This window comes from Paroedura picta, chromosome 4 (assembly GCF_049243985.1).
Source record: "Paroedura picta isolate Pp20150507F chromosome 4, Ppicta_v3.0, whole genome shotgun sequence".
Taxonomy (NCBI): Eukaryota; Metazoa; Chordata; class Lepidosauria; order Squamata; family Gekkonidae; genus Paroedura; species Paroedura picta.
The window spans coordinates 122817886-122833744 of record NC_135372.1 but is presented as its reverse complement, the minus strand read 5'-3'; the positions used below and the strand labels follow the sequence as shown (position 1 = coordinate 122833744).

Below are 15859 nucleotides of genomic sequence, written 5' to 3'. Positions count from 1 at the left end.
TTGTCTTCAACACGTAACGAGCACCAGTGTACAAGCCGGAAGGATTAGGGAGGCGGTGGGGGAGCCCAGTGCCCATTTGATGTTCTTGGAAGCCAGCAGGCAGGCATGTTGGGAGGTCTGCATTCCAGGGGAGAGCAGCACAGCCACCTTCCCCCAGCTGTGAATGCATGGCGGAGGCCTGCCTTGGTAGGCTGCCATGGCAAAGAAAAACCTACCAGCAGCGGCAGGTATTTCCTCCTCCCCTCCCCTTTAAAGACGGATTGAATTGCCTGGTAGTGCACAGGGCCAGCATTGTGCACAAGAGCGTAATGGTCGTGGGCAACATGCCATCCCGATGACACAATCTGAGTGCCCAACAGTGTGTGAGACTGTGACCATCAGTCAAATGGAGAAGGGGAATTGTACACTCCCTTTTTCTGGTGTATTAGCAGAGGAGGAGGAAGACGGGGATACAGACCATCCTGCTGCAGAGGAATAGAAGGAATGCCGTGGGGTGTTGGGAGGGGGCTGTTAAACATAGTAAAGGCAAAGATGAAGAAGGCCAGGCCTTTGACCCTCATGGGGCAGTCAGGATCTGTCACCAGCTGCTCATCTCTCCTGCTGGCGATGTGACTTACATAATGGCTGTTCAGAGCATGTGGCTGGCTGCCCAGACGGATCATGAAATCTCATCAGGGCATTTATCAGCAGGTCTGTTAATTCACGCAGGGAATAAATCCTGACACTGCTTTCTCGACCCTGGCTTTGGCATAAAGGCATTTTTGTGCAAGGAGAGCCCTGGCGCCCACTGACACGGTGCTCATCCATCCCCTCTCCCTTTGTCCAGCTCCCTGGCCCATTTCCTCCATTCTTAGAACTGTCCTGTGCCGGGAGAAGGAAGAGGCGGAGATCCCTCGCAGGGCAGACTTCCTGTGCCCCATCCTACGGTTACCCAGGGGTGGAAGCAGGCCAGGAATCCATTTCAGGGGGAGGGGGTCTGAACTCCATGAGAGTCATGCCTTCTGAACTACTTATCATATGGCATGTGTGTAATATAAGATTGTCTGGCTTGCCATTGCCTGCTCCATGTCATGACCCCTCTGATATTCCTTGGAGGTTGCCCTTCCAAGTGGTAGCCAAGGCTGACCCTACTTAGCTTCCAAGATCTGATGGACTTGGGCTTGCCTGGACTACCCCAGCCAGCATGCCTTCTGAACTAGAGGCCCTGCTTGGTGTAGTGGTTAGGAGAGCAGACTTCTAATCTGGCGAGCTGGGTTTGATTCCATGCTCCCCCACATGCAACCAGCTGGGTGACCTTGGGCTCGCCACAGCACTGATAAAGCTGTCCTGACCGAGCAGTGATATCAGGGCTCTTTCAGCCTCACCCACCTCAAGGGTGTCTGTTGTGGGGAGAGGAAAGGAGATTGTAAGCTGCCTCAAGACTCCTTCTGGTAGAGAAAATCTGTTAAGAGCTGTGGCCTCTTATCTGGAAAACCAGGTTTTAGTCCTCACTCCTCCACATGAAGCCTGCTGGGTGACCTTGGGCCAGTCACAGTTCTCTCTGAGCTCTCTCAGCCTTACCTACCTCTCAGGGTCTCTGTTATGGGGAGAGGAACTTCAGTCTTCTTGCCTACATCATTTCCCTGATCAGAAATGGTCCCAGGGCTGTATTTGGCCCCTTTGGGAAAGCCATGTGGACCCTGGTCCTACATACCATCTGCATCTTCATGATGTGTGTATTTGGAGGACTGGCAGCATGTTCAGTGAGGTGCCAGGGCCTCAGTGGCTGCCCAACCATGCCTACTCTTGGTACCGATGCCGGCTTGAATCCTGGCATTCCAAGCATGTTTTGGGATTCCTCTTGGCTTCCAATAAAGCATCACGGCAGTGGAGGGGCATCTGGGCAGCTGTGGGAATAAGGAAGTACCAAGGACCTCAGGCAGAATGACTGCAGAGTCGAAACATGGTGGCGCTGGCAGGCAGCAGCTGAACAAAGAACAATATTCTCTTGGTGACTCCCATGGGCAAAGCCCCCTTCATTTCAGAACAGAATGAATATGCTCTTCATGGAATAGAGGGATGGACACAGCTTTAATTGTTGCCCTGCTGGAAGGGGAAACTGTAATCACGAGCATGCCAAAGGCTTGTTTTTGCTGACGTTCTCAACCAGAATACAAGCCCGTCGAATGTTCTCTGTCTCGGTTAAAGCTGGAAGTATAAAACCTGTGCTGGGTAGAGTAATGAGAGGGCAGATGCCCATAAGAAATGGCTGCAACGATTTGGCTCTGATGCCAAGATGGGCATATTGAAAGCCCCTTCACAGTTCATGGAGATCTTACATTCTACATATATGGGGGCTACATAGCCCTTTTCAGACATTATGTCCATGTATTATTATGCTTAGCAATCACTTGTAGATTCTACTGATGTGCACCCTCTACATGTCGGATGAACAGGAAGGATGCACATGGTTGACATGCTGTGCATGTACTGATTAATGGACTTTCTAGGGTTCTGGTCCACACATACTGAAACAGCACATGCATGCAAAAGACATATGTCATCTCATTTCACACCATGTGGCAGCCATGTCCATTGGGAACCCTGAAAGTAGTTTTTTCTCCGAAACTGTGTGGTTGTCAGGTACATGTGGATATAATGTCTGAAAAGGGCTTTTGCCCGTGCTAATTCTGTATAAGTGCAGAAAACACTTATTATAAAGCAGGGGGCTTGGAGTTCCTGAGAATCATAGAATCATAGAGTTGGAAGGGACTTCACGGGTCATCTAGTCCAACCCCCTGCACTATGCAGGACACTCACAACCCTATCTTTAATATCTTTTCCTGAAAAATCAAGTTTCCAGCTCCTTCATAGTATAAAGATAATCTTTAAAGGTATGAAGGTTTTCAGGACCTGGGGGCCAGGTGGAGCAAAATTAAGATGTCCTCCGGAAAAGATCCCAGTGTATCCAGGGGACTGGAAAAAGCAGAGGCAATTGCCTAAAATGAGAAATATATACACATTTACATAACTAACACATTGCTGGATTCAGTTGTTGGCAGGGAATTTTGATTAATTATTTTTAAGAATGCAGTACATTCAGCCAAGCAAGCACCTGTGTTGGAATCCTTTTATTTCTGTCCAAGTGGATAAACTGCTCTGGAACTGTGTTCTTTTAGGAAGTGAAAGGGATCTTCCTGTCTTCGTTTTGGAACTAAAGTTTCAGTGACAATAAACAGAAGCTGGAACAAGAGTCTGAAAACCAAGAAAGTAGACATTGCAGATGTTTCTTTCAGTTGGAGCTTACTCTTTCTTGTTCCCCCTTTCCTTCCTGACTCATTTCACCTTGGTTGCATTTGTGTTCAGAGGCTCCCATTTTTATTGGGTTTGTAGTTTTGGTTTTGTGTAGGTACCTGCTAGATGTTTGTAAAGAATATGTTTCTCTTGTGGGAGCAAACAGCATATGGAGAAAAATAAGACTGGGAAAATGGCTATTTATTTAGAAAACTTACATACCACCTCTTCATAATTGCTCAAGCTAGCTCACAACTTAAAGAAAACCTAACCAAGACAATAAAGCAAGCCAATAAAAACAAATCATGTCAATAAAACCAAGTCAATAAAACAAAGTCTATAAAATAATGATGTCAATAAAAACATGCTAGCAAAAATAGGATGGAGAGGAGAGTTGACCCCTCAAAATACCATGTGACAGATTTGAATTTCTTATCTACTTTAGTTATTCCTCTAAATTGGGAGGGAGGGGAGGAGGATTGGAGCTCCCAGGACATCTCTAATTTGGCCCTTTCAATTGGAGGATTCTTGTGTACCTGCAATTCTCACAAAGTATTCAAAAGCAGAGGTAGTTGTAGCAATACTTGAAGTTTTGGACCCAAGTCAGTTTCCCATTAGAAACCATGTTTGTCTCCCCCAGTATAACAAAATGGTTAAGGATACAGGAAATGTATCCATGCACATAAAATGTAAGGAATGTGAATTAACATCATACCTACAAGAGGGGAGACTGCCTGGCTTACTTTATACTCTTTTTAGTATATATATATATATTTTTTTTCATTTTAGCCTTATACCACCTTGAGGTCCAAAACCAAGAGCATGCCTATCCTACAATAAAAACAATCAAGCTATCTAAATTCTGTGCCAGGAACAGGCAATTTGTATGACTGTTTAGTTATTTGCATATTTCTGCATACCTTATTATGCATTTGTATCATTTATTCTTGTTTGACCAGTCATGGGGAGTACAATAAGACCTCATTGCTGACTACTTGGGAAAAAAATCTCAGCCACTTGAGATTTTGGCAGGCATTGTCCACGTTTTTGGGCAAATCACTGCTGTCGCGAGGATTAGGAGCTTGCTTTTCTAAACTAAACGAAAGCAGCAATTCTCAGGAGTCCAAATTCCATGCACTCTCATGGAACTGAAACGAACTGAGCCCTGCCCACAACTGAGTGGGTTTATTTTCAGCCCTGTCATTGCTCTGCAGTCTAAGAAGGAAGCTGGGTTAATAGTCTACTGCAACACACACACAAAACCCTGTCCTAAAATGAAACAGTCCCATTTCCCTCTACTCTATTGTTAAGCCATAGGGGGAGAATTATCAGGGCAATCTATAAATCCCCTTCCCAGGACCTTTCAGCACACATTTGCTCTGGTTTTTTATTGCCGGCCACTTTTCCTGGAATAAAACAGCTGACTAGTCTAACCAGTTAGTAATGGATTCCACTTGTAAAGCAGCAGGGATTTGGATGGGAAAAAAGGAGACTGCCCATGCTAAAAAAAATAAAAGAATTTAACAGCAAAAAGTCTGCAAACTAAGGATAGGCTCTGAATACACACTTAGACATTCTTGTTGCAGTTACAAATTGCAGGAGTTGTTGGCCAGGGAGTGGTAGGGCAGAAGAGAAGTGTATGGAGCAAGTATTGCTTTTTCTCCTGGGCTAACCTATTCTTGCTTCATAGAGCTCCTGGGATTCAATTACGCTCTGATCTCTTCCTGCTTGCTTCTTTGTCTCCTGGGCATGCATGACTGTAAAGTCAAGGAAGGCCTGTCGGCTAGCTGACGTGGTGTGCCCAGCAGGATCCAGGTAGTCATGTCCTTCCAGAGAATCAGGGTTCAAGTACCCACCTGCAGCCCTTTGGGTGGGATTATGGCTCAGTGTCAGGACACCTGCTTTGTCTGCAGTAGGTTCCTGGTTCGATCCCCTGGTATCACCAGTTGGAAGGACCAGGTAGAAGGTGATGTGAGCGACTTTTTTGCCTAAGACCTTGGAGAGCTGCTGCCAGTCTGAACAGACAGCACTGGCCTTGATAAACCAATGATCGACTTTCAGCACTAGGCAACTTCATGTGTGCATCTGTTAAGACTGGGGCCATGTGATCTTAACAGCTTGGCTTTCATCCACTGCAGAACCTGGGGCTCATTGTCTTGGCCCCAGTGGAGACATACCATCCTGTCGAGTCCCCTGTCCCTTTTCTCTTTGGCCTGCATGAAGTTCATCAGTTATTGCTGTTTGGCTGAAATTTGTCCTGAAGCAACTGACGGGGCTGCTTGGAGGGAGACAGAAACAATTAGAATATAGTTCCTGTTTCTCTGTCTGTTTGGTTTCCTTGGTTATGGCAATGCCCAGTTCCGTCATCACATTTTCCTTATACCAGTCTGACTGGTTGCAGCATTGAGACTTATGGAATGGAGGAGCTGACAGGTTTTTGATGCCATTTCTGGGGGCATCTGACAATATTTGGGTTTTTTTTGTGGGGGGAACCCTAGATCAGACCTGAAAGCCCCATGGTGTTGATCCTCTGGGTCCTTGAACTAAGATGTTCCTAGTGGGCATCATCATTTTTGCTCCTTGACAGAGTTTGGTGCTTTTTCTGCCTCCTTTCTGTTTATATCATGTTAAAAATGAAAAGAACTTCCCCCCATGTAGCTGGGAATCATGTTATCTCTGCAGATGTAGAAGGGTATATTTTTATATGTGCTTGGGGAATGGTGGAGGGGGGAGAGAAGGGAAACGTGAACAGGCATCTTGGCACGAAGGAATTCAGGAGCAAGAGGGCCTGGCATCTTTCCCATTCAAACAGAAGGTATCCAAGGGTAGGTCTCTGTTTTTCCTTTGAAATCTGATGGCTTGCCTTGGCTTTGATGTCCATCAGTTCCCTATCTATTATTGCTGACAATTAATTGTCCAGTGCTAAATCACAGTGAAACCCTTTGCAACTATGCTCAGCTTTTGTGCAGGGCCAATTAGCTTAAAAGGGAACCTGAGCAATGCTGCCAAGATCTTTGTTTTGGTCTGCTGGCTTCCTGGAACAGAATAAACCAAAACGAATCTGAGCTGCTAGTTCTAGTCCAAGCAGAATCCTTTAAAGATCTCAACAATAGCATTATAAATTCATGAGGATTTGCTAAATCTGCGTTTATAACTAAGGTCTTGCAAGCAGGTCTTGCCAGATATAGTTAATTCAGAATTAACAAGCACAATGAAATAACATTTAAACCTTCTCTTCTGCCCTGAATAGGAACCATTCAAGCATTTCTGCTTTCAGTACACATCCAGATATTGCCATTTTTACCATAAATTGGGTTTTTCCCCCCTGGCCTTTACTTTCTTTATGAGTCAGGTAGAGGAAACAGAACATAAGCACATAAGAAGAGCCCTGGTGGATCACACCAGGAGGTAAGAGGCTTCATATCTGGAAAGGAAAAGTTTAAATCTCTCCTTTTTTAAATTAAAAAAGGCTAGGTGTGAATGAGGACTAGTAAATAGTAAAATATTAAAGTGGGATTAAGGTGGGGCCCTGTCTAATTGCAAGTTTAGTAGACAACATAAAACCTTAATCATAGAATCATAGAGTTGGACGGGGCCATGTTGTCCAATCCCCTGCTCAATGCAGGGGGAGATCAGCAGAAAAGCTCAGTCTTATAGAACTATCTACACTTAGCTGGGCTATGTTGGTCAATACTGAAAGCTACCATTTGAGCAAATCAGCTGTCTCCTTTTCAAGAAATGGTGACTAGTTACCTTCACAAAACAGGATGACGCGAATGAGCACATTCTAGAAAGGAACAGTTTGAAAAGAAAAAAGAACACAATACAATCTTGTTCCATTGGTTTCCTAACCTGTTCTCAGGATTTGTAGCAAGTGTATAGATCAGGGGTAGGCAAACTGTGGCCCTCCAGATGTCCATGGACTACAATTCCCATGAGCCCCTGCCAGCATTTGCATTCATGGGAATTGTAGTCCATGGACATCTGGAGGGCCACAGTTTGCCCACCCCTGGTATAGATTATTCACTGAAGTCATACTATTATTTTCCTGGGAAGCTGAAGGTGTTTTCACCTCCATTAAACAGATCTTTCAGGATTTTGAAACCAACAAAACCTGATGGGCCAGTGCTGACTTGTATGTACGCCTGGGGAAATGAATCGTCTCTCAAAATGATTCCAACTCTGCTTTAACAAATTATATGTCTCAGTGATCCTTTACAAGCCAGAACACAAGTTATGCATGAGATACGTTATTAGATTTCCAAGAGGGGTTCTTTTTGTTAAATTTTAAAACAGGTGCAAGATTCTTCAAATTTGATTAGAAAAATATGACTGAATAAAAAAAATGTATAATCTTTCTCTCCACACCATTTCCTCTATTGGCATTTCCTGTCAGCTGCTGCCAGTACCTTTATTCTCTCTTGCTGAACAGAGGATAGCTATAGGACTACTGGGTTAGTAAAGGGAAATGTCGTTTATGGAAGAGTTAAATAAATACTCCATTACCCCAGCACTGCTGCTTAGAACAAAGCTTGTTGAATCTGATTTAAAGTTTAAGAAAAGCTGATTTTTGAACCCTGCTTTTTACAACACGAAGGAGTATCAAAGCAGCTTACAATCACCTCCCCTTCCTCCCCCCTCAACAAACACCCTGTGAAGTAAGTGAGGCTGAGAGAGCTCTGAGGGAACAATGACTGGCCCAATGTCACCCAGTTGGCTGCATGTGGAGGAGGAGTGGGGAATCGAACTCAGTTCTCCAAATTAGAGGCCACTCTTAACCAGTGCACCAAGATGGGGGGAAGATGGGAAAAATTGGGGCGGGGGGAGATGGGTCTCCAGTGGTCATGGGTCTCATGTGTCATGGGTCTCCAGTGTCAACAGACTAAGGAGGAAGTCTCCTCTGCTTTCTTCCGTTTCACCTTATATTCATTCATTCATTCATTCATTCATTCATTCATTCATTCATTCATTCATTCATTCATTCATTCATTCATTCATTCATTTATATACCACTACTCTCAAAGACTCAAGGGGGATTACAATAAAATAGTAAAATCACAGAACCCTTTTCTTATGTCTGGTCCTTTTGCAGCCGAGACGGACAATGGGCAGCGGGGGCTGGACCCAGAGCAGCTGCAGCAGCAGCAGCTCAAGCTACGTGAAAGGCAGAGGTTCTTTGAGGAGGTTTTCCAGCACGATGTCGATTTCTTCTTCCCAGTATCTCATCTGCAAATTGAACACAGGAGACGTAAGTGCCGCTTGGGGTAGCATAGATCTATATACTGCATTTCACTACGAATGACATACAAAGTAATAGCATGTTAGATCATGGGAAGAGACTCTACTGCTTGCATAAGAAAAATAAATGGCTTTGCATTATTTCATAGAATCCTAGAGTTGGAAGGGGTCATACAGGCCATCTAGTCTAGCGATCCCCAACCTGTGGGCCGCGGACCACATGTGGTCCTTCAACTAATTGGAGGTGGGCCCCAAAGGACGCCTTCTCCCCCCCCCCCCCGGCCCTTTACTTCACCCCCCCCAGCCCTTTACAACACACTTCATTGTTGTGGCGTGTCTGTATCTTATTTTGAAGGGATGTTTAAACATTACCATAGTGATCAGAGAGCGTTAGGGCAGTGGCTGAGAGTAGAGGAGTAAACTACCCCCCCACTGGGCCTCAGTAAAAGGCGTTGAGTGGTCCCCGGTGAGTGGTCCCCGGCGTTGAGTGGTCCCCGGTGATAAAAAGGTTGGGGACCACTGATCTAGTCCAACCCCTTTGCTCAGTGAAGGGTCAGCCTAAAGTATCCATTTGCTGCTTGAAGGGGGAGTTCACCACCTCCTTAGGCAGCAAATTCTGCTGCTGAACTACTCTGACTGTGATTTTTTTTTCCTGATATGTTGCCAATATTGTTCTATGCGTAGTTTAAACCCATTACTGTGGGACCTATCCTCTGCTGTCAACAGGAACCTTTGCCTGCCCTCCTCTAAATTGTTTTGTTTGGGTTAGGTAATGGACATACTGATGGTGCAATCCTACACAAATTTACACCCTTTTAAGACTATTGATGCCAATGGAAGGGTAAAACTCTGTTTAGGGCTGCCCTATGAGAACAGAATTCAGCAGTGATACCACTAGCTCTAAAAATGTACACCATGTGGACTAATTTATCAGGGTGTAATGGATTCCTCTGGATAATGAATTTCCATCATGTGGCTCCCTTCTCTTTGGAAGCTCCCCTCGGCAGCATTTCCTCCATGGAGGTGAACGTGGACATGCTGGAGCAGATGGACATGCTGGACCTCTCTGACCAAGACACTGTGGATGTGTTTCTCAGCTGTGGGACAGAGGACAACAACAACGTTGCCGCTCTTGTGCCAGGTACATGCAAACGTCCATCATTACGCCCATCGCCCTGTGTACGCATGCGTGAGAGTCCCAAAGGTATCTCCATTATGGCACACGCTAGGTTTAGCAATGTATGTTCTAATTATAGGCATTTTCCTCTGTGAAGAGATAGTTATGGGATTTCTGCAGGGTGTTTTGTTTAAGAAGCAAAACCCTTCCACTTCCCAGGCAGCTTATCAGACATCCAAAGTAACAGATTGAAGCTTGTTTCAGTAGCACGCTCCCCAAATAATTGATTTGTCTTTGGTGCCTATATACCCATTGCTTGGCTTGAGCTAGCCAGACAACCGAGATCACATGTCACCATTCAAAAAACCAGCACATGATTCATCCCATGCTCTGCTGTTTGCATAAAGAGTTGTTTCCTTCCCTTCTTCCTACTTCTTTTCCCCACAGAAACACACGTCCAGAACTAGCTTTATGAGTCTTGAACCATTCCCTCTCACTACAACTTCCCTTTATCAACATTTTCCATTCTAAAGCAGCAGAATATATATATAGAGAGAGACCCTCTTGTGGTGAAGAGTGGTAAGTGGCAGAAATGCTGTCTGAAGCTGTCTGCCCATGAGGTTGGGAGTTCAATCCCAGCAGCCGGCTCAAGGTTGACTCAGTCTTCCATCCTTCCAAGGTCGGTAAAAAAAGCTTTGTGGGGGGTAAACGGTAATGACTGGGGAAGGCACTGGCAAACCACCCCATATTGAGTCTGCCAAGAAAACGCTAGAGGGCATCACCCCAAAGGTCAGACATGACCTGGTGCTTGCACAGGGGATACCTTTACACACACACACACACAATTTTCCACTTCTGGCCCCTGCATGGTTTTTGGAGCCTTCCCACACCCCCAAAGAAAGGATGAAGAAATAAGCACCAGATATGATAATTCCCTATTCTGGCACATTATTCATATTTGCAGTGTTGTAGAGATTTTAGCCTCAGAAGGGTTAAGCAAACAGGTTGGCCTTTGGGTGCCACCGACAGTATTTAGTAAGTCTGTGCACCTTTCTGAGTCTGAACAATGGGACTCTTTATGGATGCAAAGATTTCTAAGGTGGTAGAGATGAAAGAGTGTCTGGGTAAAAGAACAGTTGGGACTGAGTGACTGATGCTACCTGTATCTGAAAACCCAGCAAGAGAAAGACTGTCAATGTCATCCTAACCAGAGTTACTCCCTTCTGTCCATTGAATTCAGTAGCCTTAGAAGGGGGTAAGTCTCTTGTGCCACGGGGAGAACCACAGATGAGGCCTCTACAGAAAAGCCTCCAGGCTGAGAACCATTGGCAGGAAACATTTTACAGCAGTGTTCCAACACCTGAATGTTCCCCAGCTGTAATCAGCTTGAAGAAAATTTGAGGTATTGGAAATAATGGTGGCAAGGTACAGGGGGCTTGTCTTCCATATTCCTGTTAGGCCTATCCCTTTCTCTGAGCCTACTTCACAGGACTGATGTAAAGAGGAGAGAACCATATACCTTGTTCCATGTCCACAGAGGGATGAGTTGTATGGCAATGAGTCTGATAAACCACCGCAAGTAGGTGTGAAGAGGTGGCATACAAATATAAGAAGTATAAATCATGTAATTATGGCAGGACCAGGCTTATATGTCAAGTAACAAAACAACTAGAGCTTCCAATTCAGCTTCCATATGCTTGTCTTGCTCCTCCATTTTCTTTAGATTCTGCATTTCTGTTTATTATGGTAAGTGGGCAAAGAAAAGTATGCAGAGGCTATTAGCTAGCAACCTTCTACCCGCCACGAGCCGCAAGGGAGTGGCGGGCTATAAATCTAATAATGATAATGATAATGATAATGATAATGATAATGATGATGATAATAATAATAATAATAATAATAATAATAATAATAATAATAATAATAATAATAATAATAATAATAATAATAATAATAATTGGGTGATAATGCTTGATAATGAAAGTTACCACCAACTACCCTTAAAACAAATAGCAAAGCCTTGGCTTTTGGAAAAGCAGAAGAAGAGGAGAGCGCTGATATAAACACATTGCCACTTCTAACACTTCTCCGGCCAGCAGAGAGTCCCAGAACAACCTGGTCCCTGGGCTGGGCATACAGCAAGCAGAGTTAAGAATGTTTTCCTTCTCCCTGATCCCATGCCATTAGCAGTAACATAATCTTCAAATTAGTCGGTCATAGTGCTGATCTCTGTGCTTTGAAAAGCATCCCTTTTGATTCCTGCAGATCAAATTGCACTTAAAGCTACAGGAGGTGCTTTTTGTCTGGTCACTTGGCAACCTTGGTTGCAAAAGCTAAACATTCTTTCACTCAGTGCAATCTGTCCTTTGCTGAGTTTTTCAGATTTATGAACGTCAGTTCTGACTCTCTCCAGACTATCCTGTTCTCTGACGACAGGTGGGCCACCCATGCCACCTCTTCTAGCCATCCTCCTGTGGCTTCTGTATAGGAATGTGGCATACATTTGGTCTAAACATTGTGGGAGGGGCACAGAAAGGGCTATAAACTCCCACATCTTGAAGTGAAAGACCGCAAATCCACCAAGCTGAGGGGAGGATATTTCACCACACAGAACAAAAGCGTGAGAATAATTTCCACAACAAAGGTTGCTACCACAAGGAGATTTTGCTCTGGTTTGGCACGCAAACTGGAGCAGGTTTTTCTGGATCATCCATCCCAAATCGTCCAACATGCAGGTTTTTTCCTGATGCTTCCCAAATGCGGTTTGATACGATCTTTCAGGAAAGAGCTCAGTCAAAGTGTGTTTGCACGTTGCACAGAGAAGAAGGGGCACCTTTTTGTGGGTCCTGCCCACCCTCTGGCCATTTGCTTACACCCCCCCATGGCCGTCACTCACTCCTTGCCTCCCAAACATCACTGGAAGACTTTTGTCCTGCTTTAATAAAATGTTTAATTGATGCAAACTAGAAGCATGGCTGATCCAGTGGTGGGGGGAGGGGGAACGAGAGCTGTGGAGCACTGAGGTAAAGAACGTACAGGGGAAGCTGTTGGGTGGATGGTGTGGGCTAAATTACACAATACATTTGTCCAAATGCCAAATTACCCAAGCTCTGCAGGGCCTAATTCACACGCAGCCATTCTCCCTAGCAAGAACAGCCCAGGAAGGAGGGCTTTTTGCCCTCTTGTGGGGTCCCCCCCCACAACTCATCTCATGTCTAAACAGGTTGTGTAGCTTGGCTGTGTACGGCCACTGCAACTGCTTCTTGTATCCATAAAGGCAACGACAGCTTTGCAGAGAATCCTTGCCTGTAGAAATAACTCCCCCCTCATCCAAACCCCAATTAGTATTTATGAACCTGCAAATCAGTATTCGTCTTTTCCCTGCTAAAAAAGAAAGCCGTGACAAAGGGAGGGATAGCCAACACCACTGAGGTTGGGAGGATCGTGGGATGTTAAAAAACATCAAGAAGCCTCAAGCCAGTCATCTCCCCCCCCCCACACACACACACCCTCCCAAGTATTCACTGTCATGCTGAAAGGCTTCATGCAGAAGGAGGCACCGAGAAAGGCAGTGAGACCTTGGGATTCTGCAGTGATTCATCTTGAGGGTGACTCAAACCGTTTACCAGCAAAGTCTCTTGCATTCCAGTTAAACGAGGCTCTCTGATGAGGCCTCCAAGTTGTGTTATTCACAAGCTGAGTGCAAAAGCCCCTGCGGCTAAACATGGAGAAAGAATGCAAGGCTCGTGGACTTCTGGTGACCAGGCCGTGGATTCTTGAAAGATCGGCAGCAGGGCTCTTTGAGGGAAGGGTGACAAGGTCAATGGCACAACCTGCCCCGCTGTCAGTGGGTCACTGGGTCAGACGTTCAGCTGCAGGTTCCCCACCCCCAAAGTGATTAATTAGTAGACCGGATCATAATTGTTATGTACAGTCACTGGAGTCCTTGAGCCATATGGCACCCCTGGGGTCCAATCAGTGCGCCATGGTAACCCCTCTTCAGGGATTAGAATGCGTTAAATAAAATTCCACATATTATGTCACGCAATTCAACCTGTTTCCACAAGGCAAGCTGGCAAATAGTGTTCTCTCTTCTTCTTTTCTTTTTTTTTGGGGGGTGGGGTGGGGAGGCAAGGAATGGAGGGATAAAAAGGAGAGGGAGGGAACCAGGATTTACACTGTCAGGGTAAAGGTAGGCACGGGGCGTAGTAATCAAGGGGAGGAGAGTAAAATGTTGTGCTAGATACCTCCTGGATTGCCAACTGCTGCAATGCCTGCATTTTGAGAGCTGAAGAAGAGCTGTTTTTTTATACCCCACTTTTCACGACCCAAAGGAATCCCAAAGCAGCTTACAAACACGTCCATTCCTCACCCCACACCAGACAGCCTGTGAGGTATGTGGGTCTGATAGAGCTCTGAAAGGACTGTGCTGTGAGAATAGCCCTATGACTGGCCAAAGGTCCCCCAACTTGACTGTATGTGGGGGAGCAGGGAATCAAACCCTGTTAGAGACTGCCACTCCTAACTACTACAGCAAGGTGGCTGTCCACAATGGCTTTCACCAAATACCTGGCCTAATTCTTCTGCAGCCTCATGGCCCAGGCCCAACGTAAGCCCTGCTGACGCCTGGGTCAAAAATGGGAACGTGGATTTATCCATGTTCCCTTGCTATGGGGCAAATAAAGGCTTGAGTTGGGCCAGGCCTGCGACATCTCCGAACTGGCACAAATAGAATTTGGCCCGATCCACAATGAGCAGTGACTTGGGCCAAATTCCTGGTCCAGAAAAGGTCACAGAGACGTTTTCAAGGGAGCTTCTTGTATGTGCCTATTCTTTTTAATCTGGGTAGTGCCCTTGTCAAACAATAACCACAGACCTGCATCTTTGTGAGGTGCTTCCAGAGAGGTAACTATTGTGTCACATAGCAAACTTAAAACTCCAGTGCAGCAACACTTTATTTATTTATTTATTTATTATATTTATATACCACCGGAGGCTCTTTAAGGAGTAACCCAACTGATTCCACAGTAAGCTTTTGTGAGTTGTAGCTCACTTTGCTGGCGGCATGAAATGTCCACCCAAAGCACCTGATTCTATTGTATTTTATCCTACCCTGTCTATCAACAGTTGGAAACAGGACTGGTTACTTTTTTTTATTGGTTTGTGCTTTACAGATTGTCCTCTCCTCTTCACGCCTTCCTGACCACCCCTTCTGTTGCTTGAATTATAAAGCATAGAATTAGCTGCTCTGCATGGACTGTACAAACTGTTTGCAATCCCTTGTGTTCAGACAGTTTAAGAATAAGGAAGGAAGGAAGGAAGGAAGGAAGGAAGGAAGGAAGGAAGGAAGGAAGGAAGGAAGGAAGGAAGGAAGGAAGGAAGGAAGGAAGGAAGGAAGGAAGGAGTGTTTCTCTTACTATCTCCAACTGATAGAGGGTGGTGTGTTTGTGTGTGTTTGAATGTATGTTGAGGGGGGATATTCAAATTTACCTGTCCCCAAATCTTGATCAAGCCCCAGACCACAGGGTGGGGACAATCAAATGCCATCCTTTCAGCTGCTTGTTCCATTTTCACATTTTTCATCCCTTGGTTAGATTCCAACCACTACCAAGAAGAAATCTCTCTGCAAGTGCCCAACGTGACCGAGATCAAATCCCGGATCTCGTCCACCTCTTCTGCCTCCACAGACCTAAACAGCCTGGACACCAGTGACGAGGGGGCCGAGACTCCTGTGGTGCAGTCTGACGAAGAAGAGCTCCAGCAAGACAGCCCCAAAGAAGAAGAAACCAGAAGTTAGCATGGGGGGAGGGGTTTCTGCCTTGCTCCACGCCCACCCTGCCACATGGACCCTTCCAGCATGAGACGATGAGTGGACTTTACTGGCTGCTTCTTGGACTTCCACTGAGTAAAGCCCACAGAGAGCAGTCACTGTACTTGGAGGGCCCTTCCTCATGGAAGACGGCAAGTGCGTGGTCAGCAAGGGAGAAGAAGGGGAATCGGGGTGAGGTGTAAGGGTGCTGCAGAACTTCAGAAACTAATTTCCCAGGCTTTTTCTGATAACGTTTCTGCTTCACTTCACTGCTGAGTTACTTGTGGCACCAACCACAGTTATTTCATGCAAGGCCTTGGTGTACACAGCATCAGCTGTCTCCTTAATCTCAGAACATACACACACAGACACACTTAATGTTTAACTATAAAACAGTAGAAATTATATTCCTTTCAAACAAA

General features: G+C 45.4%; 1 protein-coding gene across 1 annotated transcript in view; it reads left to right on the top strand.

Moving 5' to 3' along the window:
* Positions 1-15859, top strand: part of DBNDD2 (dysbindin domain containing 2) — a 27526-nt gene extending 11667 nt beyond the window's left edge. The window contains exons 2-4 of the mRNA XM_077335468.1: positions 8366-8521; positions 9506-9652; positions 15223-15859. Of these exons, the coding sequence (XP_077191583.1) occupies positions 8366-8521; positions 9506-9652; positions 15223-15425 (506 nt within the window). The 3' untranslated portion in view covers positions 15426-15859. The remainder of the gene's footprint in view (positions 1-8365; positions 8522-9505; positions 9653-15222) is intronic.